The following is a 26906-nucleotide window of genomic DNA, read 5'->3' on the forward strand; positions in this document are numbered from 1 at the left end:
GTATTTATACCATTTTGGCACATTTTTTTTTTATTTTTTACGCTACCTATTTTTCTAATTTATTTATCAAAAATATCCATTATATAAAGAAGGCTTATCTCATTTTAGGTTAAACTGTTACATAACCACTTTTTTTTCTCTCTTTTCTCTCTCAAAGTTCTCTTTTCTTTTCTTTTTTTCTTCTTTTTTTCATTTGATTTTCAGTTTGTCTCCTCCGATTTTTTTCCATTCGTCTTTCCAGTCGCGCTTCCGTTCGTCTTCCGATGAATTTCTTGTCGTTTTCGGTCATTTTTTTGTTCGTCTTTTCCGTTCGCGCTAGTCCGTTCGTCTCTTCCGTTCGCGATATGAATTTCTCGACTCGTTTTTAGATTTGTGTAATTTTTTTAATTTTTTGAAATAATTTAAATATTTTGTAAATAAATTATTGTAGATCTATAATTTTTTTTATAATATCGTTCTATTATTAATATAATTATTTATTTTATCTTCTTTTATTCATAGATTTGTTTATTGCAACTGATTTTGTAAATAACAAATTGATTTATGGTGCATTTGTAGTAATCTTATAATATTTTTACGTTTTAGTGTATTTTTGGTGTATTTAGTGTATTTCTGCCATTTTTTAGTATATCTATGGTGTATTTACAATGTTTATGGTGTATTTGCAGTGTTTATGGTGTATTTGCAGTGTTTATAGTGTATTTGCAGTGTTTCATGGTATAGACCATAAAAAACACTACAAAATGCAATAAATACACTTAAAAACAATATATATACATTAATCTTACACTACAAAAACACCATAAAAACACTATATTTACACTTTTGTTACATTATACAAAAATAAAAAAAATCCATAAAAAATCTATAAAAAAAATAAATTATTAAAAACTGAAAAATAGGGTTATGCAATCGGTCGGTTCGGTCGACCGAACCGAAAAACCAAAATTAAAAACGGAAAAAGGTATTTGTGAAATTAAAAAAAAAAGGTAATTTCGTAAATAAAAAAAGTCAAAACTTGGCAGGTAAAATTGTAAATTAGTTAGCAAAATATGTATTTCAGAAAATTATCACAAAGAAAAATGGTGATTCGGCTCAATTCCAAAACTACTTAATCGATGTTGAAATTTTTAAATCTATTAACTCAACGGGCTACAAAAGAATTTCACAAGATCACTATAAAATTAGTATTCCCTCCGTCTCAATAGAGTTGTCCACTTTGAGAAAAAAAATTGTGCTGAAATTCTTGTCCACTTTCAAAGAGTAACATTTTTAAAAAGCAGAAGGTACAAAAAAATTCTTGACTTTTTCTCAAAAATACGGATCAGTCTTTTTACTTTTTTGGACACAATTAAGCACTCGTGTTTTGAAATTGAACAATTAAACCCTCATTATTTTAAAATCGAACAAATAAACCCTTTTAGTTTACTTTTGGTACACTTATCCCCTTATATTTTCGGTAAATATTTTAAACATTAAAATTATTTTTGAACTTTTTTTCTATATGATTATGAGAGATATGTCAGCTATTAACGAGTGTTTTTAAAGGTGTTGGATGAAAGGAGTTATTTGTTTTATTTCAAAACAAAGAGGGTTTAATTATACCTAAAAAAGTAAAAGGGCTGATCTCTATTTTTATAAAAAAATACGAGGATTTTTTTTATACCTTTTGCCTTTTTAAAACAAAATCTTTATATTCTACCCCTATTTAAATTCCACTAATAAGGTAAATAGAAAGTGTACTCTACATTAAACAAGAGTAATAAGAAAAATAGAGAAAAACATTATAAAATACATAACAATAATTATTTTTTCTTAAACTGTATGATAAAGGCAAAGTAGACAACTCTATTAGGACGAAAGAAATATTTTTTAACCAGCACGCACCAAACTTAATAGTTTGTCGATCAACACAAAACTATTATCAATTTTATTTATAGGATCGCAAAAAACACCTTTACATAGAGATTTGATTTTTATCTTCCCATGTCACTAAAATTCTATTTTCGAAAACAATAATAAGACTCTCAAACAATATACATTGATTTGAATGTTACAAAGTAATCTTCAAGAGATTGAGCAAGAAATATAGCTCATATTTTGTTCGTGGTCATTCTACATAGCCAAAAGAGTTAGTACCTTAATGTGTATCACATGGAGTGATATCTCAAAGTCCTAAGACTTAGAATTCAAAATAGATATGTTATACCTCTTCTCTTAATTCAATAATTACCACTATATATGTACGCTATATAGTACCATATGGTTTAAGAATACAATCATATTTCTTGCACGATCAAAATTAGATTTAGACAAAATAAGATCACATCAGAAGCATACAATTATATGCCCTGCTTTGAATAGGATCATCTTGTGATCGTATGGTTGCTTGTATATGACTATAGTTCAAATGTCCATTTATATATGATCGTGTTGCTTTTGACATATGGTTGTATGCTGCCATATAAATGTATATGATCATATTCCTTGCACGATCAAAATTAGATTTTAGATTTAGACAAAATATGATCACATCAGAAGCGTACAATCATATGCCATGCTTTGTATACAATCATCTTGCGATTGCATGGTTGCTTGTATTTGGCTCTAGTTCAAATGTCCATTTATATATGATCGTGTTTCTTTGGCATACTGTTGTATGATGTGATACAAATGTATGTGAGTTTTGATGCAGGCTAAATTAAACCATAATCTCTAAGACTTTATATAGAGCAATTAACTATTGATTAGAACAAATACTCGAATGTTTTAGCTTACAAAAATATAAATTTTGAGATTTCTAATATTAATTATTTAAGGCCAAATGACTAAAAAATTCCAAACATTTCATGAAAGTTTCACAAAAATCCAAACCTTTCAATTTTATATAATTTTATCCTGAAACGCATGATTTCGTTTCAATTATGTCGAATTATACAATTTTGCTTATGTGGCGCTAATGTGTGGCATGCCATATCAGCGCCACGTAGGCTCCAAATTAGTAAAATCACGTAGTTGGACATTATTGAAACAAAATTATGCGTTTCGGGACAAATTGGATAAAATAGAAAGGTTTGACCTTTTATGAAATTTTCTTCAAAATTTTGGCTTTTTTTTGTTCATTTGGCCATTAATTAATTCAAGGAAATTAAGTATAACTATTTAATAAATCTAATGTAAGAATAAATAAATCTAAATTATTAACGATATATAAATTGGTAGGTCTCGTTTGTCTTGTCTATCAAGTTTTGATCTCTGAGTCTACAGAATTGTCATTGTTAGTCAATGGCAGGAAGCATTGGTGGTATCTAAGGAAGTTCCCCTTAGGTTAACTAAAGAAGAAAATGAAATTATTAGTTTAACGAATGATCAATATGAGGAGACGGAAATCAAATCCCTTTTTTGCTTGGATGGGATATTATTCAAAAATAAAACAGTTAATATCAAAACGGCGAGGCGCACGTTCAATCCAATATCAAAATTAAATAAGGGTTATGGATTGAAACCTTGTCCGGATGAATATCTTTATGTTTCAATTCTATTCCATTCGCGATAAAAAGAGAGTTAATAATTTAGGAGTTCTTGTATTTTTGACAATTAACTTCTAATACTAAAGGAGGTGAACATGGATTAGTCCCTGAAAGATATAATATTCGCTAATATACCTATGGATTAGGGTTCTCAATGTACCCTTTTGAAGAATGACAAAAGCTATGGCTACAGTTTTTGTCCATATTGATATGTGCAAAATACACCTATGTTTAAGAGTCAATTTCGCATGCTTTCGTTATACATTGTCATGCTTTTATCCCATGTTTGTGTGCTTATTGTATGTGTTAGCATTTCAGGGAAAACGGAGCAATGTGAAGTGTTTTGGGCATAAAGAAGGAAGGATTCAAGTATCGGAAAAGAAGCGAGTCGAAGAGTAAAGAAAACGAGCGATATTTGGCTGAAATAAGGAAGGGCTCGATTGAGCCCTTCACTTACCAAGAGGGGCTCGATCGAGCCCCATGATGAAATGTGTCCAGGGATTTCTCAAGGCATAGGGCTCGATCGAGCCCTCACTTATAAGTGGATGGCTCAATCGAGCCACATAAAAAATGGGCTCAGGATTCAAATTTGATACAAGGACAAGACTTAAGGCTCACTTCTATTTTTGGACCAACACTCTTTTGGTGGGTGTCTTTTGTTTCCTCTTTTGTAACACCTATAAATACAACTTTATTTCATTTTAAGGTATGCAACATTTATGAGTTTTTGAATATTCTCTTAGTTATCTCTTTTTAGACTAGTTTTCATCTTCAGGATTGAAGATTCCTCCATTGTTGAATGTTTGAAGCTTTTATTTGAGATTGAAGTTTTATTATTGAAGATTTATATTCTCTATTTCATGTTCTTGTTCATTAGTGCTACACGGATAACTAATCTTTACTTTTAATGTCTATTGCTCATTTAATTAGTTTTATTGTTGTTTTAGCCATGAGTGGCTAAATCCCCTTTGTTGGGGGCTGATATGAATCCTAGTTAGATGTATGTTTGGGTTAGGGTTTGGGTTAGTTTGTTGTTTTAGTTAATGTTCTTAATGCATGCTTAGGAGTAGCTACCTAAAGTGTATATTGTTAGATTAATCCTCACTTTGAGAGAGAGTTTATTAATTGGAATCAATTGACTAGATGCTTAATTAGTGACATCATGAGAGTGGGTTAGTAATTAGGTGGCCTTTGAGTTGTGATTAATTGCTAATTGCTCTAATTAGGTTTAGTGCTACGAGAGTAGGTTAATCTTGATTAGTTGTAGTTTGTGACTCTTTGAGGCTCGAGAGAGCAGGAGTTGTGACTTAGAAACACTCGGTCCGCGTTTTATGAACCTAAACCCAAGTCCCGATAATGCCTTAACCTAGTTGGATTATTGACCTCCAACCCTTTCTATTGATTGAATTACGCTAGTTGTTAATTGTTTTAATCATTTACCACTGTTCATTTATTATTGAATTGCAAGTTAGTTTTTTGTTAGTTTATTAATTTCTAGTTTGGATTTCGTAGTGTTAATTAAACAACCTAATTACTCGTTTGCTTTCCAAATTGAAAATCCAGATCATATCTCGTTCACTTTAAACCTTTTGTCCTCGTGGGATCGATATCCGATTTCTGGATTTATTACTAGTTGGCTTTTTGGCTAACACATATACATATGTGGCATTAAAGAATGGGAGTCATCTTTTAGCGGAGCAACACAACTGATATGGATTAGTCCTCGAATGATATGCAGATCAATTCCAGTATCTCTGAGGCCTTTGAGGCGAACGTCTCGGTATTCCTTTTTAGGATGATGATAATTGTTTCTTTGACTTCCGGGACTATTGTTGCTCCTAGGTCTACTTCATTTTTTACATTTAGCTCTAGTTTAACCGTTGGGCTCTTTGGCATGTAGTCTTTTTCTCCGATATCATGGTTTAGTATTTCTTCAATAGGAAAGGTCTCGAACAATTTGAAAACTGACTTCTCGTAGCATTGTTGGGCAATTTCATGGTTTCCTTTTATAGTTATAGTTCTTTTACCTGTTGGTATTTTCATGGTGAGCGCTTTTATGCTGGTCATAGCCGCCGATTCGTAGAGAAAAGGTCTCCCCATAATCGTGTTGTAGGGGAGGTTGATATCCACTACGTGGAATAATGTCGCTATTTCTTGATCTTTTTTGTCTCTTCCAATTTTCATCATCAGGGATTTTGCTCCTAATGGGAAGATGGGTGGTCCTCTGAATCCTGTAAGTTGGATCGTGACTTTATTTAATTTTGTGGATTTTCTTCCCAGACATTCGTAAGCCTCTCGAGTCATTAGATTTATAGCGCTTGTTTCTTCTACTAATTCGCTTCATGTTCCAATTATCCATGATCATTGTTACCACTAGTGCATTATTATGCGGTTTTTTGGTGTATTCAAAATCTTCCTTGCTAAAGGTTACCGCTTGCAAGGTTAGTAGTACAACTTTCTTTGTCGTCTGTTTTTTCTACTGGTGATACTTACTTGCTATCATGTTGATTGTTTGCGTTTGGCTCATGACAAGATGCATGGATCCCGCTAAAGATTAGACTGCATGGTCAGTTCCATCATGAATCATTCTGATCAATAGAGTTATTTCGGTTCGCAGAAAAGCTCCTTCACTAAAGTTTCAAAATTTTCCCACAAACCCAATTGATAGATTATGAACTCCAATTGACGGATATGACCCGCAAAACAAGGTAGATGGTTAATCGGATGGCGGTTTGTTCGATTAACTCTCTGATTCTTAAGTCAGTTTAGACTTGAAGCTGAAAAAAATAGTATTTTGAATGTGTTGCGTAATGGCGTAACTGAGCTCCTTTTGTAGTAGTGAGATTTGACCTGTTCGAGTCCTATAAGGAAAGGGATTATGATGCGGTTGCGGAAACAGGTTTTGAGCTCGTGGAGAAAAGAGAGCGCAATGTGGCGTAGTGGCAAGTTGGAGGTGTGCGATTTGGGCGGTTCCTGAGCCTAAATTTATTGGAAATGGACCAACGATCGATACCCATCAGCCTTGCTCATGGCCTACGTCACTTTGGGGCCGAATTCCATCATATGCGCCTTCAAAATGACGTTTTTGTGATTTTGGCAGTTTTTTAGACTTCATTTCATTTTTCTTTACACTCAGTTCAAGGTTTTTATTTTGTTTTAATATTTAAACAACCTTATAAATTATTGAACGTCAGTTTTGGATATTTTGAGACGTGATTGTTTATTTTTCAAATTTTGGTATTATGTGAACCAACAAACGTTTGATACCTAATTCCTAGTATTCGTATTATTGAATCAATAGGTTGTAGAAGTTAATTGCTGGCATTGTTTGTTAATCAACAACTCTTATATTATCTTGTTCTTTATTGTGACTTCCGCTACCTCAGATTCCTTTAAGGAATAGGTTTCGAAGTAGGAAAGGGATTCTTACTTCTTAGCGTGATCTTATCTCTTTTCTTATTCGGGGAGGAATCCTGAATAGGGACGTCTTCCTATTTTGGTCTTCATTCTCGTTTAGGAAAATATCTCTTGATATATCTAGAAAATCTTATCTTTCAGATTCTCTCATTAATTATCGCATAGTAGTTGATTTCGGATTAGCCCCTCGACATGATTGTATTACCAAAGGTCGGTCTTTTGAGGTTTAGCCGACTCCTAAGAGAATTCGGCCAATGTATTGATTAAGCAAAGTCCGTACAAGTGTTCTCTAAGGCAGGCGAATCTCTTAGGATTCGGCCGTGCCGATACGTGTCACCGGTTTATTTCAGGTCGAATTCTGAAGTAGGCTTTTTCGGCCGAATCCTCATAAGACTCGATCCATCATTATGGTTGATATAAAACGTGTTTTCATCGGTAACAAAATTATTTATAAATTAAAAAGGTGAAAGTAGAGTGCAATTATTAATTTGTGGAGTGCAAAAATCACTACCCTATTCATATCCTTCTAGATAGTTTTGATGATAAAATAAAAATGAAAAAGCAGGAACGAACATACACAATTATAGTTGAATCATTTGACTAATTTAACTTCAAAATGAAATATTCTAAAGTAGAATGTTCTAAAATGTATCAAATTAGTAACTGAAATATATAGAGTTGAAGAAACAAGCCTAAAAAGAAGATTTCTGAAATGTATTCAAACAAAAAATAGTGAGAAACAAACTTGGCAAGTATATTTAGAATATATTTTCCATTTTAATTCAACAATTAGAAAGAAAGAGAAATACACTTCCATTTTAAGCTTTACCTATCAATAGTACTTTCTTTGGCAAGTTATCTCTTCATTTTTGGCAATCATTAGTTTGGTATCAACCATTTTTTTTCTCAAAAAAAAGCATAACTGATTTTTTTGATTCAAAACTATAATATTCTTTGCTTTATGTAGAGAAAAATTGAGAACCCAATAAACTATTTATTTTACATTATCAAAATAAATATTATTTTTTTAATCTACAGTGGCTCTATATTTTTTGTCAAACGTATATGATACTCGTTAAATGACTGAAATGTACTTTAAGTATTTTTAATTAATAAAAATTTAGCATGTATATACAGGTTAAATTATATTTTAAATCCTATCCTGTATATGTAAGAATATTTTTTAAATGTTACATTGTTTTTATATATATATATATATATATATGGGTTTTGAAAACGTTACGAAACTATATATATTCAGACTAAAAACTGTTTTTGCATTCTTTAAAAAAAATTCATGTAATTTACGCAAACAATACCTTATAAAAAGTACCAAAAGAGGCAAAAAGATCCCACTCCCCAAGTAAATAAAACTCCCTATTATGGATAAATAGCTAGATTTAGTATCCTATCTGTCACATATCCTAATTCTAGTCATACTTTCCTTCTTTAAACCTAAAGAATCCTTATCAATTTAATACACATATGTGTCTACATACTTATTTCATATAAATATAATATATACATATATATATAAATTAACCTATTTATACATCTATTCACTACTTTTTCCTTTCTTCTTCCCTTCTTTTTTATTAACATGATATTTTTTCTTTCAATCTCAAATACATAGATTTTGCAACATTTTTATTTTATTATTATTATTTTAGAGGATAGCTTGATTTGCAAGAAAGTAAAAAAAGGATGACAGAAGAGAAAAGAAAAATGGGGAGAGGGAAAATAGAGATAAAAAGAATAGAAAATTTGAATAGCAGACAAGTTACATTCTCTAAAAGACGAACGGGATTACTGAAAAAGGCGAAAGAATTATCGGTTCTTTGCGATGCTGAAGTTGCTGTTATTGTTTTTTCTAGCACAGGAAAGCTTTATGAATTCTCCAGCTCTAGGTATTTTTTTCTATTTTCTCGCCTTTTATTTCGCTTCATTATTCGAGAAATCTCGAATTTGCAACCTCGATTCTCAATTTTAATTATGTTTTTTTTATCTCCGTATAAAAAATGGTGTTACTAGTTTAATTTTTTGAATTCGAGTTCTTTTGTGTGATTGAATTGGTTTAATTAGCATCTGTGGTAGTTAGGGTTCATAATGTATCATAGAAATCGAGTCAATAAGAAGTTAAAATTGTAAGGACCATGGAAGTTTCATAAAATTAGTGACAGGTTTTAAGATAGGATTAGGTTTAAAATAATCAGTTTTAGGGTTTGTTTTTCATGGAAAGATAACTGATGATTAAGAAATTCTCATTATTGTAGAATTCTAATTATGGTAGGATATAACAAACTTTCCAATATAATTAAAGGGTTAGCATTTTGGGCTAACTATGTGTCTTGCGTGTTTTTTAGGATAATTCTTTTTTCAGAATATCTCTACTTTTATTTAGAATTTCACAAAAAATATAATGAAATAATAAATATATTACTTTTTTTTTGTAAATTTTATTTGAATAATTTAATATTTTGGGTTAAGTACTATATATCATATTCAAGTGATGGTTTTATTTTTAAATTTGAAAAAATATCAATGTTTGCTTCCTATATGTTAGATAACTGACAAGGAAGGGAATAAAATATTAAGAAAAATAGTAATCTTTGATATTCAAGAAAAATAATAATTATTATAATATAAATTCATGGGTGATAGCTGATGCACGGAAACCTCGACGAAGGTGCATTTTCCCGTTTTATAAATGTTTTTGTTTTCAAAACTCTCAAAAACCCTTCGAAAGCGTGTTGGGGCTGCTTCTATAAATAAAAAAAGTTGAATATTTCCTAAAAATAAATCTTGATCACTTATAAATATTTTTTTAAAAGAGTTCTAATTAATATATATATATATATATATATATATATATATATATATATATATATATATACCAACAAATTTTATTATTCACATTAATCACAATAAACAAACAAAAACTCTTCTTTCCAAACACAAAAAACCTAATTATTCTTATATTTAAATGACTAATTTTATAATTTAATAGTAATTTATTTATATAAAAATATATTTTATAAGTAAATTTTAATATATATATATATATATATATATATATATATATATATATAATTTTATTATTTTTAGTAATTATAAAAATATTCTTATATTTTTATTATTTATGTGTTTCTCCCACGTTTTTGTTTCCTGTATTTTGGAAAAAGTTGTTTTCCGATGTCCGTTTCTTTGCCGGTTTTCTTTGCCGGTTTTCTTGTCTGTTTATGTTTCCATGGTAGATCTGTTCCTCAAGAACAAATCCATCTTTTTGGATGACCGGAAATTTTTTCGGTCATTATTAACTCGGAGAAGACGACCGGAAAATTTTCTGACGGGATGGTGGCGGTGGTTGGATGGTGGTGATGGTTGGGTAGGTTGTTGGGTTAATCGAGTGCTTTAGATTAGATTGGGTTGGTTTGATTTTTTTGTTTTTCTATAGATTAAAATTAAGGGTATTTTGGGTGTTTGAAATTTTTAGGGTATTTTGCTTATATGACAGTTGATGTGGCACTATCAGTTTTTTTTAGGAATGACTGTTGACTGAAAAGACGGCACCAGAAATATTTTGGTCATATTTGGAATTTATGGGCTTTTGTGAGAGCTGCCACAAAAATCAGGGCATTTTATGATCATTTTTAAATATTATGAGGTTTTGTAATGAGACCTCAAAAGGTCAGGGGCCATGGGTGATTATTAGCCCTTAAAATTTCATTATCTTATAGAGTAGTACTAAATTAATAATTTTATACAGCATGGATCACACACTCTCAAGATACAATAATGGTCTGGATTCTGAATGCACTAAACATCTTCCTCGCCACATAATAGAGGTAAGCTTTTTTTTTTTTAACTAAAACAATATTATTTATTCTCCTATATTATTCATGTAAATTAATTACATAAAATATTGATATCAATATATATTGACAATTCTTTCATCTTTAAATTACTGAATTCTACATGGATTTGTAGTATAGAGGAAGAACAACTTGAGGTTAGCTTTTGATTTCAACTTTGAGCCACATTATACCAAAATTAATCCTTTGTTTGTCATTGCAAAACTGATTAATTCTTCTGAAAATTAGTTTAATATTGTAATTTAATAAAGTCATAGAAATTTTGACTAATTTTTATTTGAAATAAAAAAATATATAACTTTAATCCCATTTAGTCTAATTTGACAAATTATGACTCACAATTCTTTAAATATATAACAAACGAAGGATCACTTTATCCTCTCAACTTGGCACAAAATATTAAAAAGTCCAAAACTATAAAACCGGATAACTTTTACCATGGATTTGGCAAAACCGACACAAAATCCTCCTTATAGTGACGTGACACCTTAATTGAAGAGTGATTTTTTAATTAATTATAATTTACTCTAATTAATCATAATTAAATTCTAATCAATCTAGGAGCTTTTTTACACCTTTTTTCAAAAAAAATATTTTTTTTTTCAACTCGAATGAGGAAAAAGAGCCTCCTCACAGGAGAAGGGAGCAGCAGCTCCGCTCCTCGCCAAAACAAGGAGCAGATCTGCTCTTCATTTTGGCGAGGAGCTCGCCAAATGAACAGATCTATTTCTGATCATCACTTTCATTAAGAAAGTGATGACCAGACCCCATCCGTTCATCACTTTCTTAATGAAAGTGATGAAGAGACCCTGGGTCTGTTCATCGATTTTGTGATGAACAGATTCACCGGATCTTCTTCGAGGGGTTGATTTTTGATTTCGCCGGATAAATTGTTTTGTCGTGTATAAAAGATATTTTTTTATGGTTTTTGATTTTATAAAATTATGAATATTTATATAAATTAAATTAAAAAAAATTAATTTTTTGTTAAAAATTCAAAATTGGAAGGTTAATTTGTTATATAAATTTTTAAATTGAAAGGATTAAATTGTTTTTTTAAATTATTAGATATTAATTTAAAATATTAAAACAAATTAGGACCATTTTAAACATTTTTCCATCAAAAACCACCATGGAAAAAAAACCATCATCAAAACTGGAGAGTGTATCTCACTCCCTTTGGTGAGAGTGGGGAGGGGGGTTTTGACCCGATTTTACCAAATTCATGGTAAAAGTGATCCTTTTTTTGCTAATTTTAACGTTTTTGATACTTTATGCCAAGTTGAGGGGGTAAAGTGATCCTTTGTTCATTATATAACTTAAGGATAGTGGAGTTATTGTGAGAGAAGTCCATAAATGACTCGTCGTAGGTAGACATGGGAATTTTAGACACGACACGATGAAATGATACGACACGACATGATGAAATGATACGACACAACACGAAGTTAAACGGGTTTGGATTTGATGTAAATGGATTTTTCGTGTTTAAATGGGTTAACACGCCTAACCCGTTTAAACGTTTAAACACGGTTAACTAGTTTCAATTAAATATTATTTATTTTATAATTTAAATGTTATTTAATTCTAAATTTTAATTAATTTTTTAATATTATATATAATTAAAATAGTATTTATCTCAAAATATAGTTATAATTATTTTAGTATTATATTTAATAAAATTTAAAAGTGGTTAAATAATTAAATGAGTTTAAACTTGTGACTTTAAACGGGTTGATTCGTTAACACGTTTAGATAAACGTGTTTATACGTGTCATGTCGTGTAACCCGTGTAATATTCGTGTTGTGTTTGGGTTTTATATATAAAAACCGATTTATAATCGTGTCGTGTTCGTGTTTAGGCTAATCGTGTTCGTCTCTAAACGGGTCCGACCCGTTTATGACCCGCAAACACGAATTGCCAAACCTACGTGTAGGTAACGAATTCTCTTAGTTTTTCAAAATTCTTTCAATTTCAAATCTTTTAATGGATCCGTTAGCATTCTTTCATTATTTTTATGACTTCCGGAGCAACAATTCTTGTTTTCTAGCGCTATTCACGATTCTGGAAAATCGGTTGTATGATAAATTTGTTAAAAAAATTATACTAATTTTAATTTCAATCATTCGTGAAACAGCCATCAGAATCTGCAGAAGTTAGTGCATTGAAAGATGAAGTCTCAAGACTAAGAATGACATGCTTGTAAGTCATCAAACATAATCTCATCTCAATTTCAAATTTATAGAGTAGTTGGGTTCAAATATTTTAGAGGTTACTAAAATTTTGAGCTATTTCAAAAGGAATACTAAACATCAATTTATTTTTCCAAAATCACCATATTTTAATTTTAATTTTAAAAATATTTTTTTCGATTTAATTTTACTGATATAGCCATCTAAACTAAAAATATTTGCCATATTAGCAATCTAGTCATATGTCATGTAACATATATTTCATTAAATAGTATTGCTTAAAAAATAGCTCACTGTACATGTACTATTTCAATTTGAATATAAATTCTAAAAGGTTACAAAATTATACATTTTATTTTAAAATGGATATTAGTTTACATGGCGTGTGATGAAATTGGTGACAGGGTAAACATTTATGAGCTTGTCAGTAAAATTAGATCGAAAAACCCTTTCCGAAATATAAATTAAAGTTTAATGACTTTGAAATAAATGATATTAGTATTTTTTTTATAATAATTTAAAAGTTCAATGAACCATAATGTATTTAATCGGAATAGTTTGGTTAAAAATCTATCATTTTTTTTACTATATAGGCAAATGAGTGGTCAACAACTTGATGGGTTGAAATTGAAAGAGCTTCAGCACTTGGAAAAGAAATTAAGTGAAGGACTACTTTCTGTCAAAGATAAAAAGGTCAGTCCAAAATATTTACTGTTCCGATAAAGAAGTCAACCTCTCTTCTCCAAGGCGTAACATTTCTTCTGATATTCATGAATCTAAGAACTTCTTTCCAAATCTCAACTGAGTAAATGCAATCAAAGAACAGATGCTTAACATTCTCACTGTGAGCATTACAAAAACAACAGGCATCTGAATCCAGCACTTTCCAAGCTTTAAGCTTATCTCTAGTCATCAATTTATCCTTCATTGCAAGCCATAAAATAAAAGCATGCCTAGTTACATTACGAACGAAACCAAATCAGGTTACTGCAAATCACTCTATCTTGCTCTGGCTTTAACTTCTTCCACAGACTATTGATTGAAAAATCTCCATTCTTGCTAGCTTTCCACTTTACCTCATCTTCCACTTCTATTTCCGCTCTATAGTTTGACTTGATATAATCTCAGGCATTAAGAGTGCACTCATCAATAGGGTCTGGGAAACACCAATTACCGTTCTTCGATAAGCTATCAACTTTTGCTGATTAATGAATCTCAGAATCTTTTATCACTATACTAGGATATCTCTCAGTAATAGGAGTTCCATTTGGCCAAGGGTCACTCCAAAAAAAGAACTTCTCACCATTACCAAGCTTGTAATCAAACTGAGCAGCAACTAAGGCCCTGATCTTGAGGATGCTTCTCCAACTCCAAGAGTTATCCAGAGGTTTAGAAATCCCCTAGAAGCTTGAGAGCTTCAGCTTGTTGTCAATGACCCAGGTTGCCCATATAGAAGGTTTCCAGGAGACTAAATTCCAAATATATTTAGTAATAGCTGGTACATTTCAGAGATAAACAACTTTGATACCCAAACCACCACTACACTTGCTATAACACACTTCTTTCCAATTCACCAAACTACCTTTCTTATCAGAATCACTCCCATGCCAAAGGAACTTTCTACAACAGTCTTCAACCCCTTTAATTACAGATTTAGGAAGCAAAAAGGTAGTACACCAATAAACATGCATACTTATCAGCACAGAGTTAATTAACTGCAATCTACCACCATAGGATAAGCATTTAGCAGACCAGGAACTAATTCTTTTAGTAATCTTACTAATGAGACCATTACATATCTCTTTGTTTAATTTAGTGGACACTAGAGGCAGACCAAGATAATTCACAGGCAACACTCCTTCTTTAAAGCCCAAACAATTAATGATCTCAGTCATGACATTAACATCAGAGCTATCAAAATACACAAAGCTTTTTGATGGTTTGGATTCAGACCAGAGGTTTTAGCAAAATCCATCGTGGAGTTCTTCAGAATCTTCACAGAGTCAAGATCCCCATTACAGAATAAAAATAAGTCATCAGCAAAAGCAAGATGACACAAGTTAATCTTCCTGCAGCTCTTGTGATATTTAAAACCAGTCCCATTTTTTGTATTCTTAATCAGAGATCTAGACAAGTAATCCATAACAAGGACAAAGATTAGGGGAGATATAGGGTCCCCTGTTTAAGACCCCTCCCACCAGCAAAATACCCTACTAGCTCACCATTGATATTTATAGAAAACATAGCTGTTTTAATGCAGGACATAACTAACTTTATAAACTTTCTAGGGAATCTAAACACTATCAGGACTTCCTTTATATAATCCCAAGCTACAGTATCATAAGCTTTTTGGAGGTCAACTGTCAGAGCACAGGAGTTACCCTTCTCTCTATGATAATTCCTAACAAGCTCATGAGCCAAAAGGATATTATCAGCAATTTTCCTACCTGGGATAGAGGCAGATTGACTATTGCTAACAATTTTATTCAGAATGTTACTACGCCTGTTAGACAAAACTTTGAAATGGTTTTATAGATGACATTACAGCAAGAAATAGGTCTGTAATCACCAATACACATAGGGGACCTAACTTTAGGAATCAAAGAGATAGTAGTAGCATTAGTTTGCTTAAGCATAATACCTGTTCTGAAGAACTCTAAACTAGCATGACAGATGTCTTTTCCAATGATTCCCCAACTTCTTTTGAAAAAGACACTATTGTAGACATCAGGGCCTGGGGCTTTGTCTCCATTGATATCAAATAGAGCAGTTTTAATCTCCTCCTCATACACTTCAGCATTGAGGATCATCCTATCATCTTCATTCAATACATATCCCTCATCAAACACATCAGGGTTTGCATTACTTCTATTGGGCTCTGTAGCACCTAAAAAGCTTTTATAATGCCTCCGGATATTTTCTTTAATCTGCTCTCTATCTTCAATAATTGACCCATCAGCAGCTTTTAAGATAATCATTTTCTTCTTGGCTTCCCTCTGCTTGATACATCTGTGAAAATATTTAGTATTTTGATCCCCTAGGCCAATCCACAACATCCTAGATTTTTACCTAGCAATACTTTCCTCCCAACTAAGAAGCTTAAAGAAGTAGCTACTAACTGCTCTCTCTTCATCCTGTAAATCTTTATTGTAAGCGTCATCCTGCAGATCAGCTTGCAGCTTAGAAACCATCTCTCTGGTATTGTCAATTCTAACTTTGATCTCACTAAAGTTTTCTTTATTCAAAACTTTTATCTCTTTCCTCAACAGCTTTAACTTTTGATAGATTTGGAACATAGGAACACCCAAAACTCTATTACCCCAAGTTCTTTCAACAATGTTCATGAACTGGTCATGATCACACCACACATTGAAGAATTTAAAGCTCACCATTATGTTCTCAATTCTGGTTCCAGAACTAACCAGAAGAGGGCTATGATCAAAAATACTAGGAGAATTAGCTACATAAAAAGACTTAGGCCACTTATCCATCCAGATACTATTAATAAAGCACCAATCTATTTTCCTCCAAATTCTATCCTAGCCATATTGATTATTGGTCCAAGTATAGTGGTTACCAATATTTTTGAGCTCAATAATGTTTGCAGCACTCACCCAACTTTTAAACTCATCAGAAGCCTGCATATCAACCTCATTCCCCCCTACTCTGTCCATATTACTCATCATAGAGTTAAAATCTCCAATAATGATCCACTTACCCATCATACCCTGGCTGCAATCCAGAAAATCTTCCATAATTCACCTCCATCACTAGCTACATAGGAGCCATACACCACAGTACAAAAAATCAAATCCCCTTCATTGATAATCTTGCAATGAATGAACTGATTATGCACTGTAATAGGAACAACTTCAATCTCCAACTTATTATAGATAACCCAAATTCTCCCCATAGAAGAGCAACTATAATTATCAATAATACCCCATCCAGGAAGCCTAGACTTCATACTATTCCACACTTTATCATACTTAGTAGAATTAACTCTAGTTTCAGTAATACTCATAAATTTTAATTTATTCTTGCAAATCAAGGAAACCATCTCTGATTTCTTATTGGGGTGATTAATACCCCTGATATTCCATGAACCTATCATCTATCAATGTCTAGCATCCTGGAGTTCAGCCTAGCCTTACTTCCACTTTTGCCAGATACAGTCTTCCACTTACTACATTTATCATCAACTTTCTCTTCAAGTGCAATACTATCAACTAAAGCACTAAAAGAATTAGATACCTTATGCTTCTCTGGACTCTTCTGAATCACTCCCTTTTTCCCTGCTGAACTTTCCCCTTCTATTTTTGAACCATCATTTTCCTCAGTTCCTGCTAAAACTGGCACTGGTTCTACTTGCTCAACAATCTTATCAACAATAGCATCAGCCACCTTCTCATTCTCCTCTTGAACTTGATTACCCTTCCCAGCTAAAGCTTTCTTAGTATCTCGTGTCACTCTACAGGTACTTTTGGAATGCCCCATTCTGCAGCACTTTTCACAAATAAGAGGTTTCCATTCATATGTAATTCTCTGCTTAAAAACATTACCAACTTCATCTTGCATCTCCACCATATCAGGAAAAGGACCAGTAGCATCCATTTCCACAAGGACTCATATCCCAGTCTGGTCTTACTTATGGTGAACTGGTCACAATACAGGGGTGTACCACAATAGCTTCCAATCTTACTCAACATCTCTGTGTTCCAAAACTCCCAAGGAAGACCTGGTAATTGAATCCATATTGGAACTGATCTTATTTCATTAGGATCCATGGACATTCTAAAGTGGTTTCTGGTCAAACGTATAAGGACCAGACCCTAGGATTTCACTACAATCTTCTTCAGATCTGAACTCAAATAAGAACATAGAGGCATTGATTCTGGTTACATTCTGCAGACCAGATTTTGTCCATCTGTTTTTAACAAAAGCATTGAGTCTCTCAAATTTTGGATACATACCATACACACACCCTAATACTGCATATTTCCATTTCTCTTCATCCTTTGAGACATCTTTTGAATTAAAACTAACAAATTTATTCCCATCCTTCATTGCTGGAGGGATAAATTTCAGCTCACTCGACTCACTTCTGGATCTATTATCAAACAAAGCACTCCATTTCTTGGGTTGTTCATTCTTCAGATCTGGAACTCTACTTTCCTCTTTTTCCATTTTATCCATATTTTCCCCACCATCAACCTTCAGCATCTCCTCTACTTGAACATTTTCTTTCAAAACTTCATTAACTTCGGAACTTTTCAACTCTTTCAAAACTTTTCAACTTTTCAACTCTTTCAAAACAATTCATATAAAAAGTGCAATTTGGCTATTATTGCAAAAAAAAATGCAATTTGGTTATTATTATAAAAATTAAAATGTTTGGTTTAAATTTTCAACAGGTCGTAAAGATTTGGATTTTTTTTGCCACTAAAACTTTTAATTATATCATGATTTTATAAAATTATCAATTTTGTTCAAATATGCACTTTTTATTTTTATTGTTCCCATAAATACAAAATTAACATCTTTTTTATTCGAAAACAGTTCAATAAGTCATTCATTTTAAATTTTCGAGTGAAAAAAAATTCAAATAAGTCATTCATAATGATTCTTTTTTAAGTGGAAAAGAGTCAAATTTAACAAAATTGAATACAATTAAAAGTGAAAGGTGCATATTTGAACAAAATTGATGATTTTACAAGGCATCATCTATCTATCTAGCTATATCTATCTATACTATATATAAAAGTACGGATGGAGGGGGGGACAGACAAATTTATTGAATAATCCTTTCCAGTTTACTACTAAATAAAGGGTTTATAGTTATTAACTAATTAGTTATTTAATTAATCACTATTGTAATTAAAGTCCTAATTAGAATAGATAGCTAAATCATCTCCAATTTAGTTTTTAGTATGTAAAAAATAACTAAATTATCTCCAAATTAGTAGGATACCTATCTTTTAGTTTGATTGAACTACAAAATTAAAATACTGTATTTGATCAATATATTATTATTTAAATTTCTATCTTAAAAATTTATAACCGAATATATTATATTTACTTTTACAAAAATTCTTAACTAATTTAATATTAATTATTACGTTACGAGCCACGTGCATAGCACGTAATGCGAAACTAGTATAAATGAAAGAGGCTAAAAGGTGAATGTTTTTTAAAGACATTTTACGTAAATTTAATTTAATTTACATTTAAAACGTGTCTGCTTTGAAAAATTATTTCAGTGACTAAATGTTAGAAATTTTGGACCATTATTTGACATAAAAATGTAAATTTGAGAATTGAGATCATTAACAACAACAAAAAATCGAGTCACAAGTATTTGCAGATTATGGTTCATTCTTAACTAATATTTGGTAAAAATAATTCATTAACTTGAGGATACTACTAATTCTTGCAGGAACAACTTCATTCCGAGAAACTTAGACAATCCAGATTCCAGGTAACTGTATAAACTAATAGGGCACTGTGGCAACACAGCATATAAAATTCATTTTATATTAATATCCTTCCTTTATTAATATTTAAGTACTTAAATCTAATTTTTTGTGTTGATCATCAGGAAGAGAAGGCGATCCGAGAGAACGAAGGGCTACGAAAACAAGTAATTAACCGCAACTTAATTTTAATTAATCCAATTAGACCATTAATATGTGATAAAATGTTATGACATTTTATTTGAATGTGTATAGGTTGAGGAGCTTCAAAGAATTTCAAGATCCAAGTCACTTCTACGCCCTGAATTAATTAATCCTTCAGAAAGAAAATTTTTCATGTCAAGCACTAAAGCTGATTGTTATGAACAGCAAGAGCAAGTTCATGATGATGTTGATGATCTGTCGGAAACCTCCTTGCACTTGGGGTAATGATACATTTTATGAATTTGAAAATTAATTATAGATATTATATTGCCAAAAATATTATAATTGAAATTGGCTAGGTTGCATCAATTATAAAATTAAACTAAATTCATTTAGGTCTTGTAGCATATTTTACTTGTCACAAAGTATTGCAGGTAGGGTTGTGGAAAATCGAAACAAAAACACTTAACTAAGTATTGCAGGTAGGGTTGTGGAAAATCGAAACAAAAACACTTAACTAAACCGATTCGATGAATTATTATTAGATATGAAATTTCGATTTTCTTTTCCCTTCTATTTTAGTGGTAAAAAGATCAGTTTAGTTTTTCGAACAAATCAAATCGAAAGCAAAGCAAACTAAAAACCGACAAAACCCGACTTATTTGGTTCGGTACAAAGCATTTAAATTTTTTACATAACTAATTCGGTTTGATTTGAACCGAATATACACCCCTAATTGCAGGTCAATTTTTGGGTACCGAGTTAAATATTCTTTCTCGTCTTAATTAATTTTGGTAGTTTTTTATGAAAATGAATGCAGATTGCCTTATGATCTTAATCGGAAGAGGAAAGCACCAAAGATAGAACATACCAGCAATGATTCTGGGAGTCAAGTAGCTTCTCAATGATTTTAGATTTATAGGAACTATAATTGATAGTGAACTTGATCCTCCTTTAAGGAGTGAAACCTTTTTTTTTTGTAGTTTAGTTTATCTATCATCCTTAGAAAGTTGAGTAAATCACAGACATAATTTCTTAAAAAATAAATCTTTAGTGTGGTGGATTAATTTTTCTAGGCAGTTTAATTTTGTTCATGTAGGGTTTTTTTACACATGAAGCATGAAATTGGTCATAATAATTCAATTACTGATTTACATGATGCCTTTCTCTAATTTTCTCCTACAAAGTAAACTTTTTTTTAGAAGAAAGAGAGAATTTTATTGCTTATATGATCGAATATATTAACAAACAAATAACAATCAAAAGTTGCACTTCTCTTTCTACAAAAATTGAATAAAATTTCCGATGATATAACCATAAAGTTGAAAATTGCAAATTGTAAATTGATGATCATGTATCACAATGTCTTCTGCAAGCAATTGATCTCTAATTGGACATTGGATTCAAAGAAACACTTGATCAAGAACACAATCTGCATTTATAACAGCTTCAATCTTGATTTGCTCAATTTTTAATTTTTTACTATAAACGATTCCGATCTATACCTCATAATAAGATCCACAAAGGAAACATCAAAACCCATTAAGGGCAATACAACTTCCATAAAGAGAAATATAAACTCCATAGAAGGAGATATAAGAACAACTAGGTAAACAAACAAATACATAAAATAATAAAAACAAAAAATAAAAATTAAAGACATTTAGAAAAGAAACGGGACCACCGCCGATTAAAATATTAATCGGCGGTGGCCTTAAACAAAGTAAATGGAAAAATTCTTTTTTGAGATAATTAGCCTACATACGGGCTTAGGTAGTTTTAATGAGAAAATTACGATTCCAAATATCAGTTTGGACTTTACGATTACCATTTATATTTTTTGGATTATATGATTTTGATTAGCAATAATATACTTTTCAAATTAGAAAAAAAGCCATTAACTGAAATGGTAACCTCCATCTCCCTTGTTCATTTTGCATGTTGCCATTTCAAATAGATTATTCAGAGAATCTCGCCGGAAATAACTCCACATCCCACTTACCAAATCTTTTCACTTTCAATTACATACACCAATTCCATTCACTTTTCTTTTTTTTACTCATTATCAAACTCCAGCAACATTTTCATGGACTCTTCTTTTCCATTTCTTCTTCCTTTTTTCTGCTTAAAAACTATAATAAAACAAACTAAATCATGGGTTTAGGTTTTAGACTCAATCTAAAGCTGGGTTTTTCTTTTCTCTCTTAATCTCTCTCTAATTCACCTTCTAGACTCTCTTCGTCATCATTATCATCTTCTGGTCAGTTCTATTTTTCATTTATTCAGACTGATATGTGCTCAATTTAATTAGGTAATGACTAATGAGTTTTGATTATAAAAATGATACAGTTAAAGGCAGAAAGGCTTTTAAGACTTATGTTTATTCATCTGCAGTTCAAATCATTGAGAATGATTATTCTCAAACTGGAGGGTTTAAGGTTTGTGATTGTAATTAATTATTGAATTTTACTGTGTATACCTGCTGTAATTAATTATTGTGCGCCGTAATCTTTATCAGGTGAATGTTGGCAAGAGATCTAATTATATGCAGTGATTAACTATGTGTAAACTGACAGTTAACCAGTATTTTTTTTTACAGAAAAATGAAGCATACTAGCATACTAGCAACATTGACAGCGATGAGGAGATGGAACCGAAACCAAAACTGAATGGGGGCAGAAGGATTAGATGTATTGACAGATTGGAAGATTTAGGTTTAATTTTGTTTTATTAAATGAAAACAGTTGTAATTGTGTCACTGATTTTAGGCTAGTCTTTTTTTTTCTTTTTCTTTTTGTTATGAAAACATTTATTATCAAACATATATTATATTTTGGTTACCAGTTAGTGAACTTTTTAGGTTTAATGTGTTGTGTGTAAATTATATGCACTATATGTGTACTATTAATAAATTTTAAATTAACTAATAATGTCCAACCAGTTAACTGCATGTTAATTTTATTTTTCAACCGAATGTTAAGTTATTAAAAACAAATTTATGTTTTTTAATGAGTAGTAGTATACTAATAGTTAACTAAAAGTAAATCCAATGTCCTCATAAAGAAACCTTTGAAGTATTAAATTTATAGATAACATGAGAATGGATTACAAAATAATAAAATACTAGTTAACTGCATGTTAACTTCATGTTAACTTTATTTTTCAACCAAATATAAAGTTATTAAAAACAAATTGATATTTTTAATTAGTAGTAGTATACTATTAGTTAACTGAAAGTAACCCCAATATCCACATAAAGATCTTCCTGCATTTATAAAAAAAAAATTATTAATTTTCATAATAGTTAACCATTAGTTAACTATTAGTAAAAATTTATTATTAAAAAAAAATTCAAATCGTTTTTTTTGAAGATATAATTACAGCTGCTTTTAATAAATTGGTATTATTTTTGAAGAATCATGTATTTGAATAATTATGTATTTGCCGTTATATATGAGAATTACATTTAAATAAATTGTTATTGTAATTAATGATTCTTGAAGATTCTTGGAAATCTTTTCTATATATGTAAGTTTGAGATTTTTTGATTCTTGGAAATCCGCATCGTCTTTAATTAAAATTCCCTTGATCTTAAAATTTGATTAGTTAAGATCTTCATCCCAAAATCCGTCATAGGAAATAACAACCTTTAATGGTGGTCATTTCTGCATTGATAATATATAAAATTTGTTAATTTTAATGTAGGTTAACCTTCAGTTAACTATTAGTTAGCTGTTGCTATTATACATACAAATTTCATATTTTCTGTTAGTGAGTATTACAAACTTACAACAGCAGTTTACTAATATGATATAGATTGCATTATTTTTTAAATAAATTATGCACGAAATTGCTTTAACAATGCCTTTTTTATGTTCATCATACAAGCTTCCAAATCCAAATTTCATCACATAATTTCAGATGTTCATAGTTTTTTATTTAATTCCGAATCATATCTACAAAAATCATCGTGTCTTTCAAATCATTGATTCACATGTAATTCACCAATTAAAACACATCATTTCCAGAAAAAGCTTCCTATTCAGTTAAGTACATAATCAAATATGATTTTAAGAACACTAACCTTTTTGATTTGATAATTTCTTGATTATCATCTTTGTTGAATTTTTTTGATTTCTGAATGAGTTTCTGATTTGCTATTTGTAGAATGGTGGTACGTTTTTAAAGAATCATTAAAATTCCATAATATATGGAAAGTTTGTTAAATGCAATATTATTTCTCTTTATGGATCTTGATGATTCTTAAAAATATATTCTCAATATGTTAGTTTGCCCATTTGTAGGAGATATTAAAAATCATAACAATTGATTTCCTAATTCATGCAAACCGTATTTTCTATATTAAAATTGATATTTGTGCAATTTGAAATTTGGTAACTGCATTATTCAACTTTGATTTTTGCTCTAGTAAAATTTACAATATTTTCACACATCTAGGGTATTTGTCAATTTTTATCTTCTTTTTTCTGGGATGGATGGCACAGTGGAGAGAAAGGGAAGGATTTATCAATACAAAGTTAATTTTTATATATAGCATCTTTGTAATAAAAAAAACCCTTAGGAATCTGATATATTTACTGTTTGATTCAATTTGAATCTAATATTGTTTTATTAAATTCACGAGTCCAATAATTTACAGATAATTTTATTTATTTAATATTCAAAAGAATATGTATTTATATTTAATAAAATGATTTGTATATTTAAAGTAATTATTTGGTAAAATTACCTTTAGAATTAAGGTTTTTTTTTGAAATAAAAAGTTCTAATAATTAAAAGCTGATTGATCAGCCAATACATAGAATTTGATAATCGAAAGGACGCGCCCTAACCAATTAGATAAACTAAAATAGGCAGATATTATATGAGATTTTTTATGATAATTAAAACAGCATTTATACATCTCAATTACGCTAAATGTGCTATCAAACTGATAATATTACAAAAAAAAGTTGTTGAAAATATCCATTACAACTTTTAAAATAAAAGGAATTAGATTAGCTTCGTTTGGCATGATAATATTAACTTTAATCGCACGACTGCTACAACTAGCAACTATAACTTCATTGTTAAAGTCTCTGATCACATCTTTTATGATAAATCTCTTCTCTTGAACATTAAAGACATCATCGATATTGACGCGAAATATACCTATACTTGGTAAAATCCATCGTAAGACAGTGACTCTAATTGTTTTAGAGATCCAAGTCGCTTGCACCGCAAAAAACAATTTCATTTCCAAAAATGAAAAAAAAAACTACTCTTAATTTTGATTAGATCAGATCTAATTCCAATTAAGATGTTAGGGTAGAAAATAATTTTTAGATCTAAACTAAAATTGGCTAAGAAAGAAACTTTATTCAAAAATTGCGATGGCTCAAGACAGGTAGAACCCTAGCTCCAACCGCCAAAGGCAGCACGTCCTAACGACCACCGCTGTCATTAGCTCCCATCCAACTCTGCTTAAGACTCAGACGCAGCCACCCAACAACATCGCATCCTATAATCCTTTGAAGGTTATCATCCCAGGAACAATTCAAGGAAATCCATGCAACTCCCATGCACGTGAGGGCATTATTGAAGCAAGTCAGAGACTGATTTATTTTGAAAACTTCCTAAAAACATGGAGATTTAGGGATAGGTTTTTGCCAATTTTTGTGTCGTTGGCAGAGTTTCGTTGACAACAAAACTCTATAAGCATAACTGTAGTTTTGGGTTCTTCAGACCGGACTCTGATAAACCCTTGGATTGGATTCTTAGACAGTTGAATATGGCGGCTATCGGAAAGTTTAGACTTAGGGCTTATGTTTTTAGGTTTTCGAACAAGAATTAGATTCCAACTCAACGGACTGAAAAGAAGAGGGCTTCACCAAGGATCATTACATCCGCTTCATTCAGAAATGGTTATTCTTATAAGGAGGTTTTGTTTGGGGAATTGAAACAGTTGGAGAATTCTAATGTATCGAAGATTGTGGAGAAGGAATTACCTCTAACTGTGTTTGTTTCAGACAGTTATTTAGCTTCAGAAACAATGGATTGGATGGTTCGACCAATTGCCGGAAGGGTTAATGATATTCAGGACATTCTAAAAATGAAACTATTTCTGGTTCATAAAAAAATTAAGGTTGAGAACGTTTCTCTCGTTGGTGGGAATATGGTTCTTCTAACGTTCAAGAAAATCATCAATGCTGAGGATTTCATTTTGAATACAGGGCCATCTCTTTCAAAAAATTCCAGTCTTTTGTTTGGGCACACAATAACTCGTTTCTTCGACTAGTATGGGTGTCAGTTGCGGGAATTCCTCTTTCAGCTTGGAGTTCAAAGACTTTTATGGCAGTAGGTGACTTGTTAGGGGAAGCAGTCTCTGTTCATCAGGGTAGGGAAATGTTATCGGCTAGATTCAGGAAGGGTTTTAGTCTCAACTACTTGCAGTTTCATCAAACATTCCATAAATTTGTTAATTGGTGAGGAGAGGTTCACAGTTTTTGTCTCTAAAACTTGTGATCCGGTGGAGTTTGAGGAACCTGGTCTATCTTTGATATCTAACGAATCTGATGTAGAAATACAAAAAGGAAAGTTCAGAGGAGGGGTTGTATTCCTCACTTATGGGTGCTAATCTTCTGAGCTTGTTTAATACGGGTGTTCCAGATTCATTTTAGAGCCGAAGATATTTGATGATCAACTTCTTAGGGGGCTAATGAGAGCGAGCTTTTAAGCTGAGAATCCAGATTTAAGAAAGGATCCCTACCTTCACTTATCTGAAAAATCTCTTGCGATGATAGGTGAAGATATTACTATAGATGGGGTTACCACTGCGAACAGTATCCCCATGGCGCCAAAGGATCTTGTTGTGGATCAACAATGTGAGCTGATTATTGACATGTTAGCTTCGACTCAGAGGTGTGTAGAAAATAGTTTGGGGCCGAGTGCACAGGAAGGTGATCAGATGGAAGGTAATCAACTGGACGAATGTGATGTTTTGACGCAATTTCAACTGCATGAGAAATCTGCTTCTAAGTCTAAATCGGCTCGCAGACCCATGATGAAAATTAATATCCTAGGTGCTATTGAGAATTGTTATGACGGACAAATGGAAGATGAAAGGGAGCTTTCAAATACGGATATCAGCAACATGTGCCGCTTGAACAAGATGTTGTTAGTTTAAGATAGTTCAACTACTGCATAAAATAAGCTTCAAAGACATGGAAAATGGGACATGATTTGGAGATTTTTGATAGTAAATCAAGATCAGAAAC

At 31.2% G+C, this 26906-nt stretch overlaps 1 protein-coding gene across 1 annotated transcript; it reads left to right on the top strand.

The window, feature by feature from the left end:
• The first annotated feature begins 8514 nt into the window (after positions 1–8514).
• Positions 8515–20696, top strand: LOC126679075 (MADS-box transcription factor 23-like). The gene is made up of 8 exons (XM_050374011.2): positions 8515–8854; positions 10714–10792; positions 12958–13022; positions 13606–13705; positions 19449–19490; positions 19611–19652; positions 19741–19910; positions 20450–20696. The coding sequence occupies exons 1-8, from the start codon at positions 8652–8654 to the stop codon at positions 20535–20537; spliced, it is 789 nt and encodes a 262-aa protein (XP_050229968.1). The 5' UTR covers positions 8515–8651; the 3' UTR covers positions 20538–20696.
• Positions 20697–26906: the final 6210 nt, after the last annotated feature.

The sequence above is a fragment of the Mercurialis annua genome, linkage group LG4, assembly GCF_937616625.2.
Source record: "Mercurialis annua linkage group LG4, ddMerAnnu1.2, whole genome shotgun sequence".
Lineage (NCBI taxonomy): Eukaryota > Viridiplantae > Streptophyta > Magnoliopsida > Malpighiales > Euphorbiaceae > Mercurialis > Mercurialis annua.